This window comes from Antedon mediterranea, chromosome 7 (genome assembly GCF_964355755.1).
Source record: "Antedon mediterranea chromosome 7, ecAntMedi1.1, whole genome shotgun sequence".
NCBI lineage: Eukaryota > Metazoa > Echinodermata > Crinoidea > Comatulida > Antedonidae > Antedon > Antedon mediterranea.
In genome coordinates, this window is record NC_092676.1 from 1001600 (window position 1) to 1022964 (window position 21365).

A 21365-nucleotide genomic window follows, 5' to 3' on the forward strand; every position below is an offset into this window, starting at 1 on the left:
ATACCGGAGTGCTGGAGGCATTCATTAAGTTGGCTTAGTTTAAGTTATCTTCGTCTGACGTAACGTACTGTAGATGCGTAGAACATAAACATCTTACAGTTACTTTATTCGAAATTCACTTTGTGTACACTGCTCCTCCTAGGCTGGGGGAATTATCACTCGCGTAGTGATTGGTAAAATTACAGACGACATTTTCATTTACTCTGAAAGCAATTGAGAAAGTTTCTAAATGTTCAGAAGAAAAACATGTATTATCAATTATTAAATTACATTAATTAATCAATACATTTTAATCAATAATAATGAATCAAATACAGAATGAAAGAAGATAAAGAAAAAAAAGATGATGATGATTTCGTACAATCACAAGGAGTTATCCTGAGTGTGATTTCGTTGCGGATAACTAATTCATGATTAAGAAGTAAATATTTCAATTATATTGATTGCGATAGCTAAATAGCTGACTTCAATACGGTTATAACTGAAGTTTGTTCACATAAAACGTATAAGTTACGAAAGAAATGTTGGACAAAATGTAGCAATTATGACATCATTGAGGACGTCTGTCCGTAAAACCATGGAGAAATACTTATTTCTCCATGGTAAAACAGAGGGTTTGTGAAAGTGTTGACTGTATTGTGTTAGTGCGCCATCAGTGGTAGGCCTACTAACCCAATACCAGCATGTGCTTATTATCTAGGTCAAGACTCACGACTCGGAGAAAGGATTATCATTGTTTAGTTCGTCCAGCTACAGTAAGCTGACATCTCGCAATCCTAACAACTATTATATTGGTTATTTACGTACCGTCTACACGATGGGGAACACCTGTCAACCACTTAAGAATAGAAGACGTAGTGTAATAATACAAGACGGTGCTTTGGCGGGTTTAAGTCCCACAGCAGCTTTGGCTAAACGTCGTGGAATTAAAGATCCTAACTTTACTGTTCATCCAGATCTCCAAGCTGAAGTTAAAGAACTTGCTCAGTACCAGTACCCGTTTAAGAACTTAGCCTTCAGTGGAGGTGGAAACAGGTTATTTGCTTACACTGGCGCACTTGAGGTATGTTTCCCCCGAAAACTTTGAGTTAATACTTAGAACAGGCGTATATTTGGCACTTCAAATAAAGGAATGTCATTGACTGACGTACCACTTCAGTTTATTTATCGATTTTTAATACTTAGCCCATCCCGGAAAACTAAACAAATTTGTCCATTTATTCGATTTAGCACGCATAATCGTGGGGTGTTGTTTAAAGTGTAGACTTACATTCTTTTGGTACTAAGTACACTTTTGTATCAGTTTTATAATAGGATTATGCTCTTGTGAGAACTGGTTAACACAATGTACATTACTCGCCTAGTAAGATAAATCCCTATTCGGACTACAGCTAAAACTTCTTGACCATGGGAGTGGAAATAATGTACTGTACAGTACCGCCACATACATCACCAAATCAGCAGGAAAGTTTAAACATAATTTTCTTTCTACTCTGGAATCAGCATTTCCACATCGTAAACTGTGATTTTCAAACAATAATTATTTACATACAAATTCCACAAAAATAACACCACACGCACCCCTACCACCACTCATTGTTGCAAAGATATCAATTAATTTTATGTATAAAGGTGCTGTAGGCCTCTTATCAAGGCTAAAATGCTTTGTTATTAAACAAGACGTACAGTACATGAAACACTTCATGAAATGAAATGCGATACTTAACCTTGTGTAGGCCTACATGTCAGACAGAGTGTTGACAAAGTGCGAGGCAGCGAGGCATGCCAAATATTTGTGCGAGGCATCATTTTATCATTTCCAAAAGTGCGAGGCATATAGTTTACAATTTCAAAAAGGTGCGAGGCATATCTTAACGTGCTATTATGCTATATTATAGGCCTAATAATCAATCGATGAGTGTTGACAAAGTGCGAGGCAGCGAGGCATGCGAGGCATGCCAAATATTTGTGCGAGGCATCATTTTATCATTTCCAAAAGTGCGAGGCATGCGAGGCATATAGTTTACAATTTCAAAAAGGTGCGAGGCATATCTTAACGTGCTATTATGCTATATTATAGGCCTAATAATCAATCGATACAAGCGTATCTAAATAGATTCGTGTATACACTCATCATGTTGTTTATTTTTATGTAACGATTGTTTTTTCATTCAAGTCATATCGTGTCAAATTTTACTTTTACAAAAGTGCCCAAACTACGGTTCAAAAATCTGAACGACAGTCTTCAACTTTCGATAAACAATAATTGTTATAGCGACACACTCATCAAATGACTGCAATGTTTGTTGGCATTTCGAGCGTGTTCACTCACATGTCTCTCGAACAAAGCAGAGTGAAAATAATATTTTGTCACACGGTCACACCCCTGCGCCTAGATCCAGTAGTAGTGTAGGCTGGTATGTCGTTTATATGAATGTCGTGTATATTTTTTGTTAAAAGCAAACTTTGACTTTATTTCATATCTTGATAATATAAGGAATGAAAAAAAATATGTTGCCATTTTTTCAAAGGACATTTAAAGGACCAAATTCAAGATGGCCGCCAACATTCAAATAACCCTATTAAAAATCAGAATATCACCTATAATACAAATTATGAATGTGGAACAAGTCCGTTTTGATGGTATTACTGTACCCATTATACAATCCTAACTATGTAAAGCGATAATCTGTCGGCCATCTTGGATTTCAAAATGGCCGCCACTAAAAATTAAATTCTTTAAATAATTTTTTTTAAATATGTGTGCATAAATTGTTGTTTGTACACAATGTTCTAAAATTGTCACTTCTCACAGGATTGTAAATTGTAAATATAAGACTGTCTAAAGTTGTCAATGTCCTCTATATAACAGATATATAATACCCCACTATGACTATTAAATTAAATAATCGTTCAAAGTTGGATTTGCAAAAGTATGGAACAACTTAACAATTTATATCAAATATTCAACAACAATTACGTCTAACTAGAGGGTTAGACCTCTAGTTCGCTCGCTCCCCTCTAGGAAGTGTAAACGAAGGTTCTCGGAATGATAATGACTCGGGTAAAAAGGATTTAGAAGGACGTTCTCCTTGTACGTTTTCTGTCGGTTACCATTATTGAAAATGCTTGACATTCGAAAAACTAAACCTACTCTGTTTCACAGTGTCTTAGATGATTAATAACATTTTAAAGTATAGTGTTTATTGTTTTATAGGGTGGAGGTGGGGAGGCAGAGTTCATTTGAGGGAGATGCTTATTCAAGGGATTTTTTAGTTTTAATAATATTGTAACATTTATAATCAAATAAAATCCTCTAATAGATATGAAAAGTGGTAAAAAATTTTAATAAATGCTTGGTAAATTATAGTTAACACCCGAGGGGTGGAGGGGGGGGGGGTGTAGGCAATTATTATTCAAAGTGATGTTTTATTGGGGAGGCGTTTATTCAAATAAATACCATCATAATACATTATTTAATTTAAACATCTTTTGAAACTAACTTCCGCGACAGTGTAGGCCGTTTCGGCCCAAGAAAGAAGATGTTTAGACGGCTTGCAATATGGGCCCTAATGGGACACAGATAGCCTACAGTTATTCCTGCCAGCTTACTCAATAAAACTCGGCTATCGGGATTTTATTTTTTAACTACTGTACCTTCACACGCGCGGTCCAATCCGAAAATAAACAAAAAACTAAAATAGCTATAGCCACTAACGACCAACTTAACTGAAACCAGGTAGTTGTTGCAAGGTGAACCTGTGAACTCATCGTGAATCCGGAAATTACTTTGACCACGTACAATTGAAATTGAGTTGAAAATCTACCAATGAATCAGAAATTTTGTTTTAAAACTCTTTATAATATATTCCTAAGATAGAAATATGGAACAATATCGTAATAGTGAAAACTGTTTTACATTTTGCGGTACACCTAAGATAGTTCAGGTAGGTATCCAAGGCAGACATTTGTTCCAAAGTTTTTCCATTGTGCTCGCCTATGTCAGAATTAACCATAATTTATATATACTAGGTCGTGCCCACAGATGGTTCTCGAATACACAGTATTTCCAGCGAGAAAAAAATGGAGATTTCAAATGTACGTACCGCAGGACTATAATACATTGTCGTTTACAGAAACGAATAAATATACACAATGATTTATGTAGTCAACCAAAATTAGCACCCTGGGAATTACTTCCGAGAGAGAAACAATTTTTTTTATTTGGACTCATTTAAACAAACCCAATTTGTGTTTTGTATGTAACATTAAGGGTTGAGGGATGGGGGAAGAAGATAGGTACAAAGAGGAAACATTTTAAAATTTATTCTTATCCACTCAGTAACGAAATATTGTTTTTAATGTTTTATAGGCCTATAAATAATATACCACTAAATACAGTAAAACATTTACGATTTAATACGGTACTTTGTTAAAACTCTCACTGTCATAGTCGATTGAAATAGTAAAGTACATGTAACGATACACCACTACGACGTTTATATATTTTTAAATTATTAATTAATACAAACGTTGAGAAGCAACTGTCAGTAATAACGTTTATTTATTTGTATATTATATGTTTATAATCTAACAGTAGGGCCTACCCACACTCACAGTAATAAAGTTTATTTGTATATATTTTTATATTACATCTAACAGTACCAACACTCACAGTAAGAAATTTGCGATTCAAATTGCGATCAAAAGTGGTTAATACCTTAACAGTATTGTACAGCATTGCAATACTATTTATGTTTATTCTCCAAGGGGGCCCATAAATCTAAATCTATACCTCTATGGTTAAACCAAATAATTTGGAATGTTTATTTGTATATTATATGTTTATAATCTAACAGTAGGGCCTACCCACACTCACAGTAATAAAGTTTATTTGTATATATTTTTATATTACATCTAACAGTACCAACACTCACAGTAAGACATTTGCGATTCAAATTGCGATCAAAAGTGGTTAATACCTTAACAGTATTGTACAGCATTGCAATACTATTTATGTTTATTCTCCAAGGAGGCCCATAAATCTAAATCTATACCTGTATGGTTAAACCAAATAATTTGGAATGTTCCATTCATCACAAATCAATACATTTGTAAAAACGTATATTAAATGTATCAAAATAGTATTTTTTAAAGAAAATCGGCCTGTCTTCAACATTATGATGCTGTACTCGAACTGTTCAACCGGTTTTCAGCTATTAAAAACAATTATCGTAGGAGGAGATAGAAAAATGCGAAGCCTCCTCGCATTTTTGTGGCGGGTATTTTTCAAGATGGACATCCATTAGACAGTGTATACCACGATCGGAAAACACCCCTATTTGGGGCAAATCTTTGAACCTAAATTCGTTTTAATCGTCAATAACTAATTATCTAACTTAATTTAATTAGTAAACAGGGTTACATCAGGTGGTTAAAATCAGTACCGAAAGTACGAACCAACTTTACATACCATCGAGTAAAAATTCTAAAAGTAAGGCGCGATTTACCGAATTTTGCCCTTACGTAAATTTATATTTTAATCGTCAATAACTAATTATCTAACTTAATTTAATTAGTAAACAGGGTTACATCAGGTGGTTAAAATCAGTACCGAAAGTACGAACCAACTTTACATACCATCGAGTAAAAATTCTAAAAGTAAGGCGCGATTTACCGAATTTTGCCCTTACGTAAATTTATATATAGATATAGATTCTAAATTGCAGATCTCATTTCTTTTCATGAAACTGAAACTTGACAGGAGACAGGACCACAATATAAAACAAGTGCATTTATACCTTATTGTGAAATCCTGTATAAATATGTTAAATAATAAATGCGTTATTGCTATGTAATTCAATGCCTGAACCTTCAGGGCCATAGTCACCAGTATGGTTGGTAAGTTTTCAACCTGTCAACTTTTGGTAGAAGCTTGAAAGAAATACAGATACAGCTCTGCCTATAAATAACCTTGTAAATGAATGAACTCCTACTTCTCATCTTCTACAATCTCAACCAATTTCATTAGATATGTAGGCCTACCCCCTACAGACAGACCAGCATTATACACTCGTTTGATGAGTGCACATGGTTGTGGTATAAAAACTCATGTACTAGGGAAAGACAAGAATGCCTGGTGATGACTCTTGCCCGAGATGAGTGGAGGTGGACAGAGATGACATCGAAAAGCAATTATTATGTCGACCCGGTGAACTATATGGCTTTTGGACATGTATCATTGTGAAAATAGTGTTGAGGCAAGTGCTTTTGTTGAAACTGAACTTGTATTACCTATGCCACAAATATCTTAAATGGAAAACATCTGTAAAGGACAAAAGCACACTAATTCTGCTTTCTCTCTACAACTTGCTTCTACAAATGCAGACAGAGAAAGAGATTCTAAGTTAAGTATCATTTTGTTTGAAAGACGCCGATCATAAAGATATTAACTTGAATACTGAGAGTCGACGAAATCTAATGATGTGGTTAAACTATATCCCTATATATGTATATGAGAGGACATGTATGTGTGGGACTTGCTGGATTTACATCATCAATTGATCAGGGTCATTGAGCGTGGTATAATTGGAATAACACAAATTAATGATTTCATCAGAGCTGGCAAATCATTTAAACATTTAAAGAGAGATGATATCTCGATTGAAGAATGCTGCAGGTGTTTGTTGGCCATGGCATGATGAAATTGGACAGAAAATGTTTGAGGCATTGGTAAAAGTCTTGTAGAAGGCAAACTGTCTATATGGTATCCTAATAAAAAGACGAATATTGGCAAAAAATATATATGACGGTGAATACAGGTCACAAACTTATCAAAGTAAAAGAGGACTCCTATAGAGATTATTTGCCGGTGAAATGAGGTATTTCAGTTATTTTGCCAATTTGTTTCTGAACAAGGTTGTTGGGAACGCAGATCAGTCTGTGGAAGTTTGATGGATACAGTAGTAGAAAACGAAGGAAGGTCAACTTACTGTATCGCATTCAAGATTAGAAATATTTCATTGAAGGACTTTGGCAGAGTTAGTTGTCATTTAACTGAAGAAGTTTATAAGATGTTTTAATATGAAGAAGTGTACTGTCAGTACTGTAGAGCTCCTGATGGTCAACATTTTGTGTTAATCACCATGTTGTTGTCATAAGCATATCATTTTGTGTATTTCAATCTAATTTTATTTAACTTATACAAGTTTTAATAAGAAATGTAACCCATTTTTAAAAAATGGCGGCCATTTTGAATTTCAAAATGGCCGCCATTTTGTGTTAATCATCAATGTTGTTGTCATAGGCCTATCATTTTATGTGATTTCAATCCACGTCATAACTTGCACATGTTTTAATAAGAAATCTAATCCATTTTTAAAAAATGGCGGCCATTTTGAAATTCAAAATGTCAGAATACTAATGAATATAGGTTTATAATAATTCTTATATAGCAGAGAACCCATATGAACTTAAAATATTATTCATAATGGGTGTTACTTTGTCCAATATGGTACATTTATTGGATATTTTACGTATTGGCGGCCATCTTGGATTTGACACCCTTAAGCTTTTTAAAAAAAATGGCAACATATTTTTTTCATTACTTTACATCCTAAAGACACTAAATCAGCTGGAATTTTGCTTTTAACAAAAAAATGACACGAAATTACATAGTGGCCTACACTATAGACCCGAGAGATGGAAAATCCCTCTTTACTATTTAGCAGGTAGCGGAATGATTCAGCCCTCAGCTCAGAGGATTGTGGTGCATTCCCCTCCTATAGCACGTGGTTTCAGCAGCAACGCACAGACTTCTCTCTGAGCGGCGTGCCAAAGACATTTTTGACATTCCATTCTCTAGGAACAACACGTGTACCTCTCTCGCAAATAAGGTGAACAGCGATTGCCAGGAAAAGTTCAATAAAAGCCCCTTTCTCACAGATGTGTCTGCAATATACCGGTACAGTGCTGGCGTCGTGCTGGTATCGTTACCGGCATATACCCATTCTCATCGGACTATCGTGCCGGAAATATAACCGGTATATACCGGCTTTCTGTGAGAAAGGAGTCGGGCATATTCGGCCAATAAAAAGTCTCTGACAAAATAATTATTGAGGGCGTCCTTTATTGTTATTATTTTTGTCTAGGGATATATGGCGGCGAATGTTAAGTTACAGATTATTATCTTCCTTTATAGCATATTTATGCAATAAATGCTATGTACAGTATATTGTGCATATATTATACAGGTACAGCAATTAATTAGTCGTCATCGGCAATCTGTAAAACACCTTAGAAGGCTGTACAATTTACAAGGCGACGAAGGGTCAGGCTAGTAAGGCACCAACAAAGAGCTATATGGCCAAGGCCTGCTATAGATTATGCTACAAATTTCTTCTTGTCCCTCTCTCTCTCTTATCTCATTATCCCTCCAGTTCGACATTATTATTGTTAATTGAATTGAATCGGCGCCAAAGTGATACAACCATACACTTTACCGCGCAAGGTGTCTGAAGCCTCGACAGGGAACCCGGGAATATAACGGCGTTACGTTCTCACAGAATGCCCGTCTGGCATTGCGGGGAATATCCCTAGAATATTACTAGGTCTAAAGCAGGTCATGTCGGTGCCGGCATGATGCCGAGACGACCCGTTCTCACAGAAATCCATACCGGCATGGTAATGGTATATTCCCGCCATATTCCTGGCACTCAGCTCTGTGAGAAAGGGGCTTAACTGGCGGTGAATAAAAGGTAACTGATATGCCGATCCAATAACATGCCGCAAAGAAAAAAATTGCGACAGAATTCTGGAGCGCGTGTGAAAAAAGACTTACGTCCGACAATTGTAATACTAGGCCTAAAATTAAACTTTAGCTAATATGCTTAGCCCTAACCTAGATAAGAGGCCTATGTAGAAGATAATTTAATCAATTTTGATATAACAATAATTGGTGTAATATTTAATAATGATACACTATTCCTGTTTTAGTAAGCTAGGTATATTACGAACGATTTTTATTTATTGTTGTCCATGTACGTACTAATAAACCTGGCGCTAGTTTCCTTCGCTTGTATTTTTACTCCAAATTTGATAACTAACTTTATCGTGTGAATACCACACCTTAGAAGTATACCTCATGAGTACTTTAATGAAAGAATCACATAAAAAGTAACAAATAAATCCTTAAATTAATGATTTTACAGGCGTGTTTCTCGCACACTGTTCGCGAATTTCACTTATTCAATGTTCAATATTTTTGTTTCTATGGAGCGCCAAAAGAGCAACGATAATAGAGGACTAAAACTCAGCGGAATGCGTCAATTTCTCATGCATTTATTGGTGAAAAACACGTTTTATTTCAATATATTTGTTAATTTGTCAATAAAAATGCTATAATATGTTACTGCTGATACTGTTCTGTTTTCCAAGAATAATAATCGATCCTAAATCAACATCACTACCTAGTCTAGACCTAGGACATCCTACTAAGGATATTATGATGAATGTTTCTATTTTATTCTTTAAAAGGTTACCGAAACCGTGTACATTATCAACAGTACACCGGTGAACAGTAACATTTTTCCTTACTGACAGTGACAAAATCTATTGAAATTGTACTTGATTTTCACCAAATAATGCGTTAAATATAAATTGATTCCACAGAGTTTTTAGCCCTCTAATTAATTTTGCTCTTTTTGCGTTCCATAGAAACCAAAATATTGAACATTGAGTGTGCGAAATGCGAGAAAAACAACGTCTGTAAAATCACCAATTTAATGGATTTATTGTTACTTTTATGTGATTTTTCTTCATTAAAGTAGGCCTACTAATTCTAAGCTGTGGTATTCAGGATAAATTTGGTTAAAATACAAGGCAGGTGCAAAAGGAAACTAGCCTAGCGGGCCTAGCTAGGCCTAGGCTACTTCAATTTCGGTGATTTCCTGCCTTGCAATTTTGAGAAATGATAAAATGATGCCTCGCATTTTTTGATGATGGTAAAACGATGCCTCGCATAAATTTCTGACTTGCCTCGCATGCCTTCCCTGCCTCGCGTGCCTCGCTGCCTCGCACTTTGTTACTACCCTGTCAGACACTGATGTTGTACGTCTAGACGGTCTTTGAAACGTACCTTCTGCTCTTCTTTCGTGGAATGCTAGAAGGGAGGTATTAACATTCATTAATTTTATACCTCCAGTTGGAGTAGGCCTACCTGAGCACCAAATTCTATTTCCGAAAGATGACATACAAAAGATTAAAACATTTCCTCTGTGCGCACGTTGGTTACACACCTTTTCTTGCTTCAGTGTTTTACTTTATTAGAATACAGTACCAAATTAATTGTGTTTAAACACTGCTCACTCCATGAACAATTATCTCAGTTCGCATCAATAAACCGCCGGTGGCACGTTTTAGGGTATTTATTTCTTATTTTGTACCAAAAGAAAAAACCCCAAAATCTTCTACAGTATACCAGAGGTCAATATCCGTAAATGACCTTTGGAAAGGTCAAATACATTACTTTTTATTTACTATTGTCATGGAGAACGATGCTAGTATACATTCAGTCTTTTGTGACGATAACTTATCCATTGAAAATGGTCCTTCGGATAACACTTGTTTGGTGGTAAAACTCAAAAGAATAAATCGGTGGGAATATTCTAGGGAGCTTTAGAAGTGACGAATCAACATACATCATTTGTTCAAGTCTTCATCCTTAATGTAAAATTAATATTCGCGACGACCGTATAAACATTTTTAAAGAGCTGTTAAATACGATGTTTGTTCTGATCAAAGTCGAAGATCGGAATTTACCCACATTTTTCCACAAAAATGCCACATTGGAGTTTAAAACTATAACGAACTTGGTTTATTTGTCACTTGTGGCCAAGTACTCCATTCGTCAATAACATTACGAGATTTTTATGGTTCATCTGGTAATTCATATGATTGTAAATTTATTACATAAAAAATAATAATACCAGTAGTTTCAGTAGTAATCTAGAATAAATACTTGAGGAGCCTATTCATTGCAAGCGATGCTTTCATTTAGGCTTCTCAAACTTTTTTACTTTTTTTAGTAAAGTGAAATAAAATGGCTCTTATATTCGGGTTAATAATTATATTTTGGTTTATTATAATTATTTACTTAATCGTTTAGTAAGTTTTATTTTGTTGTTTTAATGTATAGGCCTAAATGTAAATGTCTACCTTCGTACCAAACAGCATTATTGTTCTTTCATCGTTGTCCCCGTCCAATATAAGTTAGTAGTTTCATATTTATTATCTTGCAGTACTATAAAAAAAACTGTTTTTAAATTTCGATTCTTTCATGCATACTATTAAAATAATTTGTTTTATATTTTTAAAGGGTGCCACAGTTGTAAAGCTTTGCTTGTTCGTGATTGCCCTATTCCTTTTCATATTATTGCATTTGTTTTAAAATTGTTAAGTAAAAAAATTGTGATTTGGAATAAAGTGAAGGAAATATTTCCTTAATAAAAAAAAAATCTTTGTAGGCCTACCGTCCTGGCTGATGGATGAATGACCTAAACTAATTCCCTTGTTTGATGTAATATTATTTATTCACCTGGTGAATCAAGGCCTAAGCCTACATGGACTGTCCTTAATTGACACAGTAATTCATTCATCAGTGGAAAATTACTTCCATTTATTGTCATTTGCATATAAAATATACACAGCATTACAAAATGCCACTTTTCTCGTACGGTATACAACTGACAACACAGTGCCCGAATATATATTCTAATACATTATATTACGTATAGTTATTTTTTAAGAACGTGTACTGATCCAAAAGCAATGATCAATCACGATATATTATTATTATTATTATTATTATTATTATTATTATTATTCAGAGTTGTTGCTCAGTTTTTACTGAGATTGTATTCATTGAAAGAAATGAATGTACTGCCCTCTTTCCTACTGGAGGTTTTGCCAAGTTTTTTGTTTTCTATGGCGATTTCCTGACCTTGGATAAATACCGGAACTAAGCTGGCTATTCTTCAGTCGTAAACTTTGTCAACTACTAAAGTTCAGTTGTATTGAGTGTGATACCATGGGTGTGAACGTATCTAGACGGCGAAATGTTCGCAGTAGGTTTTACTCCAAATCGAAATTAGCCAATTTGAACGAACTTGAGGCGTTGGCTAAACGAAGAGGAGTAGAAGTACCAAAGTGCACCATTCCTCCTAATCTTCGTGAAGAGTTATTTGAACTTGCTCAATATGATTTTCCATTTCATAACTTAGTGTTTGGAGGCGGCGGAAACAGGCTGTTCGCTTACACGGGTGCATTAGAGGTAGGCATGTGTGTGAAATATTTTTGTAGAAACTATTATGTATGGGGGTAAACATAGAGCAATGGGTACACGGTGTGAACCTGTGTAATTCATTCATTCATTCATTCATTCAATCTTTTATTTCGGAAACTCTGGTCCATAGAAAGTAAATTACATATAAATGAAATAAATAAAATAAACAAAATTACTACTAGGCCTACTCATCTCAGGATGGCATTCCATCTGGAGAGTATCTTCGACTTAACTAAGACGTTCTTATAATCGTTGAGATTAAAATATTTTTGCTTGCATTAAGTCTACACATCAGGCCATATATTGATATTCTTAACAATTCATAAAAAGAGGGAATTCTACATTCCGTAAACATGAGGCTGGCACTGCAATGTATAGATGGATCTATCTTTTACACTAGATTAGTTCTAAGTGAGGGTATGCATGCGGTAATGCTTTTTATTTTTACTCTATTTTTTTTTCATGGAGAAAACAGAACCGACTTCTGCTATAAAAGTTGGGTTTTCATAATTAATTAACAATTATCTACTCTCGTTTGGTAGATATTTGCAACATTAATCTCGTTTGGTTCCGTTTAGTGTTTAGTAGGACCGACCAATATTGCGGTAGTGTTCTATGTAAACTACAGACAGACAGATATATATATATTTAAGTATGTTTTAATAAACAGTAATTTGTACTGTATCGTGGGCAGCCATGTAAATTTTAACTTTCTATTATGTTTTGACGGTCTGTTCTTTCTGGGGAATAATGGGATATCCCCGTTACATGTTATGTAGTTGATACGAGCATACATGTTTCCGAACTACTATTTCCGAAAAGATCAACATACAGAAATTAAGTGTTCTATCCGTTGGTTTACGGTGAAAATTAAAATGGAAATAAATTTATGAACTATGTATGTGGAAACAAAATACTGTAACGACAGTACTTGGCTTGCTTGTGAGGTGTGAAAGTGGTGGGCTAGCCTGCGTACAATTGTACTATGAGGTGTGAAAGTGTTGGGCTAGCCTGCGTACGATTGTACTGTGAGGTGTGAAAAGTGTTGGGCTAGCTTGCGTACGATTGTACTGTGAGGTGTGAAAAGTGTTGGGCTAGCCTGCGTACGATTGTACTGTGAGGTGTGAAAAGTGTTGGGCTTGCCTGCGTACGATTGTAGCCTACTGCATGTTACGTAATATCAAGGTGCTAAGGTGTTAGGTGACCTGCACATACTATTGTACTCTTACGTAATCTATCGTCATAACAATCCGACACTAGCTATTAAACATGCTTATTTAAAAAAACTCTGCCAGCCATGTAATGTGTACGCGTCACGGCATTTAACACCACCACTTGTCAATCGTAAATGATACAATGGAGGAAATGACAATACGGTACAAACAATGTAGAATTATGGATAGTTAATTAGATATTATTATACAACGTCTGATTTTAAGCAATTACTTTAAATTTTGTTTTAACTGGGATAATGTTTAATTGCGATGTACAGTATTCATTTTTAAAAATTCTATTTTTATTAAATGTAAAATTAGGAAGATATAAAATTGCACATAAAACATTTTTTTCAGTTCAAATATATTATATATATCCTTTGTACAGGATGGGATTGGTAGTTAGACCTCGGTTAAAATAACACCACACACTTGACAATTGTTTGATGTTAGTAATTCTTTCGGTATCTTATTTTAAATACAATTGTTATTTTAACCACATCCATTAGGTTTATAGAAAACCACAAGCTATATGTATATAATTTGTTTGAAATTAAAAGCATAATGTTTATATTTTTCATAGGTTTTACATGAAGTAGGAATTTTGGACCAATGTACTCGCTACGCAGGGACAAGTCTAGGCGCCCTGACAGCGTGTTTTGCCGCGCTCGGAATCCCCCCAAGACACATCATCGTGGAGGTAGAAAAGGTCCGCAAAGATGTCCAGAGCATGCTGTTGGGTGCGTATAGAAATTAATTTGTGAAAATTAGTTTAGTAAAGTTAGAATAATGTGACTTCAACTTGAAAAGGTGCGTCAAAGTAGGCCTAATAAGAGAAGTTGGTCCCGACTCTTGATAATTTCGACAAAAAGGTTTGGTTAGAAATGACTAATATATTTCTTTCAGTAGACACTTATAAGATATATCCGGGTATTCTTTTCTTCTTTTTTTGACGATTAACCTTGGTTTTTGAATAGCAACAAATAACACATTTGTGTTAATCTCTAACGGATTTGACGAATTTATTTGCAATAGTTTTTATTGGTCCGTAACACACTACAGTATTAGCAGGTATTGGTATTAGAAATAACAACTCCCTGGTATTAGTATTAATATTAATACAATACAGAAAAGATGGCTCAGATAAGACGGATTTGCATTAATAATAATTTAAAAAAATCGGCCATTTTAGTTTCTGTTTTAGTATCACGTTTTACTGTGCCGATATTTATCTGTGCCGATATTTATCTGTGCCGATATTTATCTGTGCCGATATTTGCTGTGCTGGTGTTTATCTGTGCCGATATTTGCTGTGCTGGTATTTATCTGTGTCAGTATTTATCTGTGCCGATTTACTGTGTCGGTATTTATACTGTGTCGGTATTTATACTGTGTCGGTATTTATACTGTGTCGGTATTTATACTGTGTCGATATTTATACTGTGATGATATTTATATCTGTGTCGATATTTATATCTGTGCCGATATTTATACTGTGTCGATATTTATACTGTGTCGGTATACACTGTGTCGGTATTTACTGTGTCGGTATTTACTGTGCCGGTATTTACTGTGCCGATATTTATATCTGTGCCGATATTTATATCTGTGCCGATATTTATATCTGTGCCGATATTTACCGTTTCTCGTATTCCAATTCGACCTGTTTACGTCGTGCACAACAGATTTTTGTTTCCTTTCCGATATTCTCAAAATCGTATTTCCCAGCAAGGCCGTATTTCTGTCTATTTGTTTGCATTGTACAGTATAACCAAATATTTAAATTTCAATATTGATAAAAACTAAACATAAATCTGCTCTAAATTCGTTTAATTTACATAGACGCTAAGTTTGGATTGCTAAGTTTGTTACCGAATATTAAACGTTCGTTTGGATGGCATCCAGCCACAGCATATCAAGAGTGGTTAGAGGTGAACCTAGAGGATTATGCCGGCTCCAGGAATATCACATTCAGAGAGGTATTAAACAATACAATCATTCGATCACCTTACACGTCACGCACGGAGGACGCCTCCACTATATTTATTGTGATTTACTTTCAACGGGAAGCAAGAGTGTATGGAGTGGTATTGTTGGAAGTGTTTGCCTTCCATAAATTACATTGTTTACTTTTGACGGCGTATGCCTTCCATACATTCATTTGTCTACTTATTATTGTGTGCCTTCCATGCATTTCATTATCAACTTATTTATTTTTGATGACATAATTGTCCACTTGACGGTGTTTGCCTTTCGTACATAATTTTGTTATGATGTTTGCCTTTCATTTATTTCACAATTGTCTAATTATATGATAATATTACCGTTTTAATTTAGTTCTACGAGCGAACAGGAAAAGAGCTATGCACGGTTGCTACCAATCTAAACCAAATGTCTGCCGAATATTGCCACGTAAAAACCACGCCTGACATGCCTGTCATCTTAGCATTACGAATGTCCATGTCCTTACCAGGTATGATACGCTATTAAGGCTTTATTATTTTGTTTAGATTACCAAAAGTTAAATGGTAACAATATGAGCTGATTTAGAGATCGGAAATAGAAGTAAACGAATATACCAACCCATAAAAAAGGGACAAAAAAAAAAGAAACAATGTTAATCAATCAATCAATGTGCACAGTACGTTTTGCTTAATTAATTAGGCCTATTGTAATTTGTAACTGAATCGAAAGTTTAAATTTTGACTGAAAATATTCTTGTTTGATTACTTCAAAAGATGATTGTAGATCGAAGTTCTTCTTTTGAATTTTATCCAAAGGGGATTTAATTTAAGCTATTAATAGTAGTACTATAGACTATAGTAGACCACAATATGGAACTTTGCCAATACTGATGAAGCACTATGACAATTAAACATTATATCTTCTTTTGTTTCCAGTTTTACTTGGAGCTGTGAAATATAAGCTCCGTGACACGGAAGACGTGTTCGTAGATGGCGGTATACTCTGCAATTTCCCAATACATGTCTACGACGGTAAGTAGGTAGGAGTCAGCGCGGTCAAAACGATCAAACGATAAACTTCATTGTGTCTGCCACCGTGTATGTAGCACGATTTTATACAAATGAATGTTTATGAGTGTAATGGTACAAATAATGGCATGAGGTGAATAATGAAAGGTTATATTTCAACGAGGTGCGAGCCGAGTTAAAATAATAACCTTTCATCAATCACAATCGTCCAATCAAATGACAGGAATTTATTTAGGTGTTATATAAAACGCTTTAGACGCAATCGATTGCTTAGAACGCCATTTAATTGGTCCTGTTTTTGCTGGCTACCAACAAGGTCATTTATTTACACTGTTTAACTGTTTATTTTTAATACCATGTGCCCACCAGTTGCGGAGAATCATTAGGCAGAATTGAAATAAATAAATAATAATGTTATGTTTCAGGTTGGTGGTTATCGATGGCACCGGAAGATAATTACTTCAGACGGCTTCGACCCGTTTCAGAAGTACCTCGTCTTTTTGAAACGAACAACCGATTTAAACCTACAAATAACGAAACGCTTGGTGTGTGTTTGGTAAGAAACTTAACCAATTTATTGATATAAAAACTACAGTCTAACAAGAACGTAAGCGTAACGTAAGTGATTAATGACCAATCACAAGTGATGGATTATCCGAACTGTCGCTTGTCATTGGTCAACTCGATTACGTTGCATAAATTCGTTACATCTCTAGTGAGAACCAGGATTAACGGAAAGCAGGCCTAGCATGATGCATTGATAATATAACATTAACACTGTACTTTCGTACAACGATAACTAATGGAACGTCTATGTTTGCACATTATTTAGTACACAGCAGACGAATCAAGTCTCATGCAACTTTACTTCAAGCAACGGTATAATGGAAACATGGCGGAAATCCCAAACACAAAACTAGCAAGGTAATTTCATTATGTGAAGATTATTCAAATGTATTAAATCATAAAATCAATTCAACAATATTTCAATAATTTGACAAAGAAAAGAATTCGATTCATCTTAACGTATGTGACGACACGCAGAGAAAACGGAATCGACGCGTAAAAATCATCTACCACCAATGAGTGAGTGTGGCCAAGCGGTTAAGACAGTGGAACCGTAATACCCTGCAACCGTAATACCCTGCAACCGTAATACCCTGCAACCGTAATACCCTGCAACCGTAATACCCTGCCATATTAACATCGGCAAGGGTTCGAGTCTCACTCGCTCCATGGTATTCTTGGATAAGGACTATAAACCGAATTCAGTGTACACATCTGGATGATGTGCACTTTGAAGAACCTAATACATCTTTTTAGACGATTAGGGAGTTACCTTGGTGTACTAGTATACACACAGCCACGGTCATAACTCATCAAGAGGGCCCCTTGATATGCCAGCATACGCTGTTTAGGGTCACCCTCTATAAATAAGGTGAAATAAAATATAAAATAAATAAATGAATACTGGGTTGCACGCGGTTAAATCTACAATAATTTACACCTAATAATTTTGATTATATTCCTAATATTGTAGGAAAAGGAGAAAGACTGTCCAAGACGCACTTGATGAGAATACCGTTAGCACGAAACTAATATCAACGTTCAGCCGCTTCTTTGACCTCTTGGAAGAACACGACGTGGACAATAGTGGAACGCTCGACTTTAAAGAGTTTAAAAACCTTATCAAACAGGTAACATGCTAGCCGATTTCTTAATAATATTATTGCTAAAAAGAGAATATTTTGGCACAAATGGCGTTTCATACGTGCTAGAATCTAGTTTACTGACGAAAAGCCGATTTGGTGAATACAGTACATAAGACATTAAAGGCAATAAGACTTGGAGCAAGTTTTTATTTATTTTATTTTATTTATTAAATACTAAAATGGAGTTGTTTAGTACATTCTGTTTAATACATTCTGTTTAATCTGTTTGAATGCATTTTATATAAATATACTTAATTGCCAAAAAGAAAATCAAGGACCTATAAAGAATCTTTTATAACAAAATATTAGTTTGAGGTCAGTCAATTTGAAAATAAAGATTATATCCGTAAGACTAGTAATACTAGTTATTTGTTATGCTTTGTATGGAATCAGTTTCAAGGCTGAATACCAAGCACTCGCCATTGTGCCCTCTAGTACAGTCCCACCTTTCCAAAGGTCTACGGTCAAAGAAATTATTTTTGTTTACAGAACAAAGACAAGTTTACGGATGAAGACTTTGAAACTTTGTTTGGTAAAGGAAGTGACGTCAACACCGTATTTGAGCGATTGGACGAAGACGGTAATGGAACCGTAAGTAATCTTCAACAGTAATAGTTCGATAGGTAATAATTTATGAAAATAAACACACGCTCAAAACATTTCCGTTGAGCAGCTACTTCTTTCCCTTTTCAATCCATGTGTCACTGAGCACCTTAGTCAGTGTTTTATAAATTCTTTTCATATTACCAGTAAATTCAGCCTGTAAACAGTGGCGTAACGCAGAGACGTGAGACCCATGGTTTAGGGACCCTTCCTCCTTTCTGACGTTTTTAGCCTTAAGACATGTTTTAATGCCTGTTTTCTTCCTCTGGGACCTGCTCAGGGGCCCCCATAAGCACATGGGCCCCTGTGTTCAGTCAGTGAGCGCTTATAGCCGTTACGCCATTGCCTGTCAAACAATATCACATGGATGATACGTCGTGTAGTTTTTGTAATTTTATTTCTATCATCTTGTTCAGGTTGACACATTAGAGTTGCTGCGGTATGGCGAGTCGAAAGGTCTTCATCTGACGGCACGTTTCCTAGGTTACGACCGACAAGAGATCAATTCATTTAAAGACTACGTAGTTTCGCTTCAAAACAGTGTATTCAATCATGCGATGAGGGAGTTTGTCAGTGTAAGTTGAAATACGTCACTATCCCGTCACCGTCCGCACTGTCGTATAATTTACGATGTGTGATAAATGCATTTTTTAAAAAATAATAGTAATGTCCCCAACGGCGCCCCGTATTATATATAGTTGCCCACTACTTGCGTGTGAAATAAAGCGCGCAGAGCATACTTTATTATTTCTGAGCATGTTATTGTAGCGATTGGATCCGAAGATGCGCGGAAACCGTAACAACATAATAACGGGAACGGTAAAGCACTATGCACTGCGTGGTTCGGAAATCTTTAGGGCACTTTGAGAACCGTGCATTAGCGTATGATTACATAATATTCGCATCCGGATCTGATATTTTCTCCACTTGTGTTGCTAGGAGGATGATTATGAGCGAACAATAGGGGTAGATTCTCACTACATTCGAGGCACTGACTTCAAGATCGAAAAAGAAGACCGCGACTTTTTGTTTGAGGTAAGTTTTCTTCATATCGTCATTATATTTATTTAGTTATTTTTTATATATTTTAACAATATTTTACGAGGGTGGTCCATCCAGCCGAAGCTGATCATTATAGGGACCCTCACAAAAATACAATATGACGAGACATAAATATGAAACAATACAATATAAGTAATAATAGCGACCTCTCGTTTTCACGTCGCACCATTCGACAACGTAGCTTTCAAGTTGAAGAGCCATTCCGTGCATACTCGGAATAAATTTGTGTCGACGTAACGGCTGCTTTTCGATTGTCGCGCCGTCAAAACGAAAGGTTACTTTCTTCTATTCATTTCTATTGTACAAAATAAATTTTCCTGTGGTAGAAAGATTCCGGTAGTAATAATTGGTAATTTTAAGAACCGCAAGTACTTCCCTGCTAAAGAAAACATTCAGTCACATTTAGGCATACCCACTTCCTTTTCTAAGAAAATTATTTTTTACCGCAAGTCTTTTCATAAAAATAATATTCTATTACCTTGAATATATCATGGTGAGTAGCCATATGTTATATAATTAATAAAGGAAATTCAGTTCTTTGAAAATTAAAATTAATAATAGAAATGAATATGTTTTTCTTTGTTTTAACAGCAAGGGTATAGAGCAACCATCGCTTATCTCTCGGAATACGTTCGAAAACATAATCCTCCAAAGAAACCAGAATTTCAGGATAAAGAGTTCATTGATGAAACAGGAAATGCCGCCGAGTCGAATGGCGATCGGCGGTCAAGGATCAAGTCCGAGACATCGGTACAGATAAACCTGGACGCTATCATATGCGAAACCACCGATACTACGCCGTTATAAAAAGATCGCACAAATACAACTTACAGAAATGAAGCTATTTATTGCCATCGTAGGCCTATACTGCCGGTCAGCTATATTCATATAGTATAATGGATGCCCCTATTTAATATTTATCTCTTTTCCATATTTATTAGTTTTATTAAGTACACTGTTCTTAGACACGGTAACATTTATATACATTCCTTTGTTTAATTCACGTTAAATGGTTGCACACGCTTGTTGCTCCTCAATCATGTCCTACACAGTTTCTATTCATCCTATCTTTTTCGTTATTCCATAATACATTCCTATTTTATACCTAGCTTAGGGTTTCCTTTTCAGTCTGGTTACAGGTACACTGGTAATTTAGCTTTAATTCACTATGTATAACTAGAAGCATTACTACATGTAACGAGATGTATAATTACTCGCTTTTTAATGAACATATCGTGTATGTACGATCGACATCTGTCATAAATTTACAGAGGGCGGTACACTGGTTTTAATGAACATTCCAAAATAAAATAGGAGTCGTGGAAATGTGCTTGTGATTATGTGTGCGCGCAAAATTGTCGATAATAGCACAAACCAAATAATTTTACATTATACAGATGGTTGTTTTATTTTTTAAATTACTAAATTTACGTATTTTTGT

The 21365-nt window shown here is 35.2% G+C and overlaps 1 protein-coding gene across 2 annotated transcripts; it reads left to right on the plus strand.

Annotated features, from left to right (window-relative positions):
- Positions 1-761: 761 nt before the first annotated feature.
- On the plus strand, positions 762-21350 carry LOC140054220 (uncharacterized). 2 transcript variants are annotated; one of them, XM_072099135.1, is made up of 12 exons: positions 762-1063; positions 14138-14294; positions 15397-15533; positions 15892-16027; positions 16455-16550; positions 16973-17103; positions 17380-17471; positions 18088-18244; positions 18749-18850; positions 19279-19437; positions 19802-19897; positions 20516-21350. In XM_072099135.1, exons 1-12 carry the CDS (start codon positions 818-820, stop codon positions 20729-20731), a joined length of 1725 nt encoding a protein of 574 aa, XP_071955236.1. In that variant the 5' UTR covers positions 762-817; the 3' UTR covers positions 20732-21350. The 2 variants fall into 2 exon arrangements, with proteins under 2 accessions (XP_071955236.1, XP_071955237.1); XM_072099136.1 differs by lacking the exon at positions 762-1063 and adding an exon at positions 12027-12328.
- The last annotated feature ends 15 nt before the right edge of the window (positions 21351-21365 follow it).

Coding starts and splice junctions, on each gene's coding strand:
- LOC140054220 (XM_072099135.1), top strand. CDS start 818: ATGGGGAACACCTGTCAACCACTTAAGAATAGAAGACGTAGTGTAATA. Junction 18,245..18,748: donor TTAAAAACCTTATCAAACAG/GTAACATGCTAG, acceptor TTTTGTTTACAG/AACAAAGACAAGTTTACGGA. Junction 19,898..20,515: donor ACCGCGACTTTTTGTTTGAG/GTAAGTTTTCTT, acceptor TTGTTTTAACAG/CAAGGGTATAGAGCAACCAT.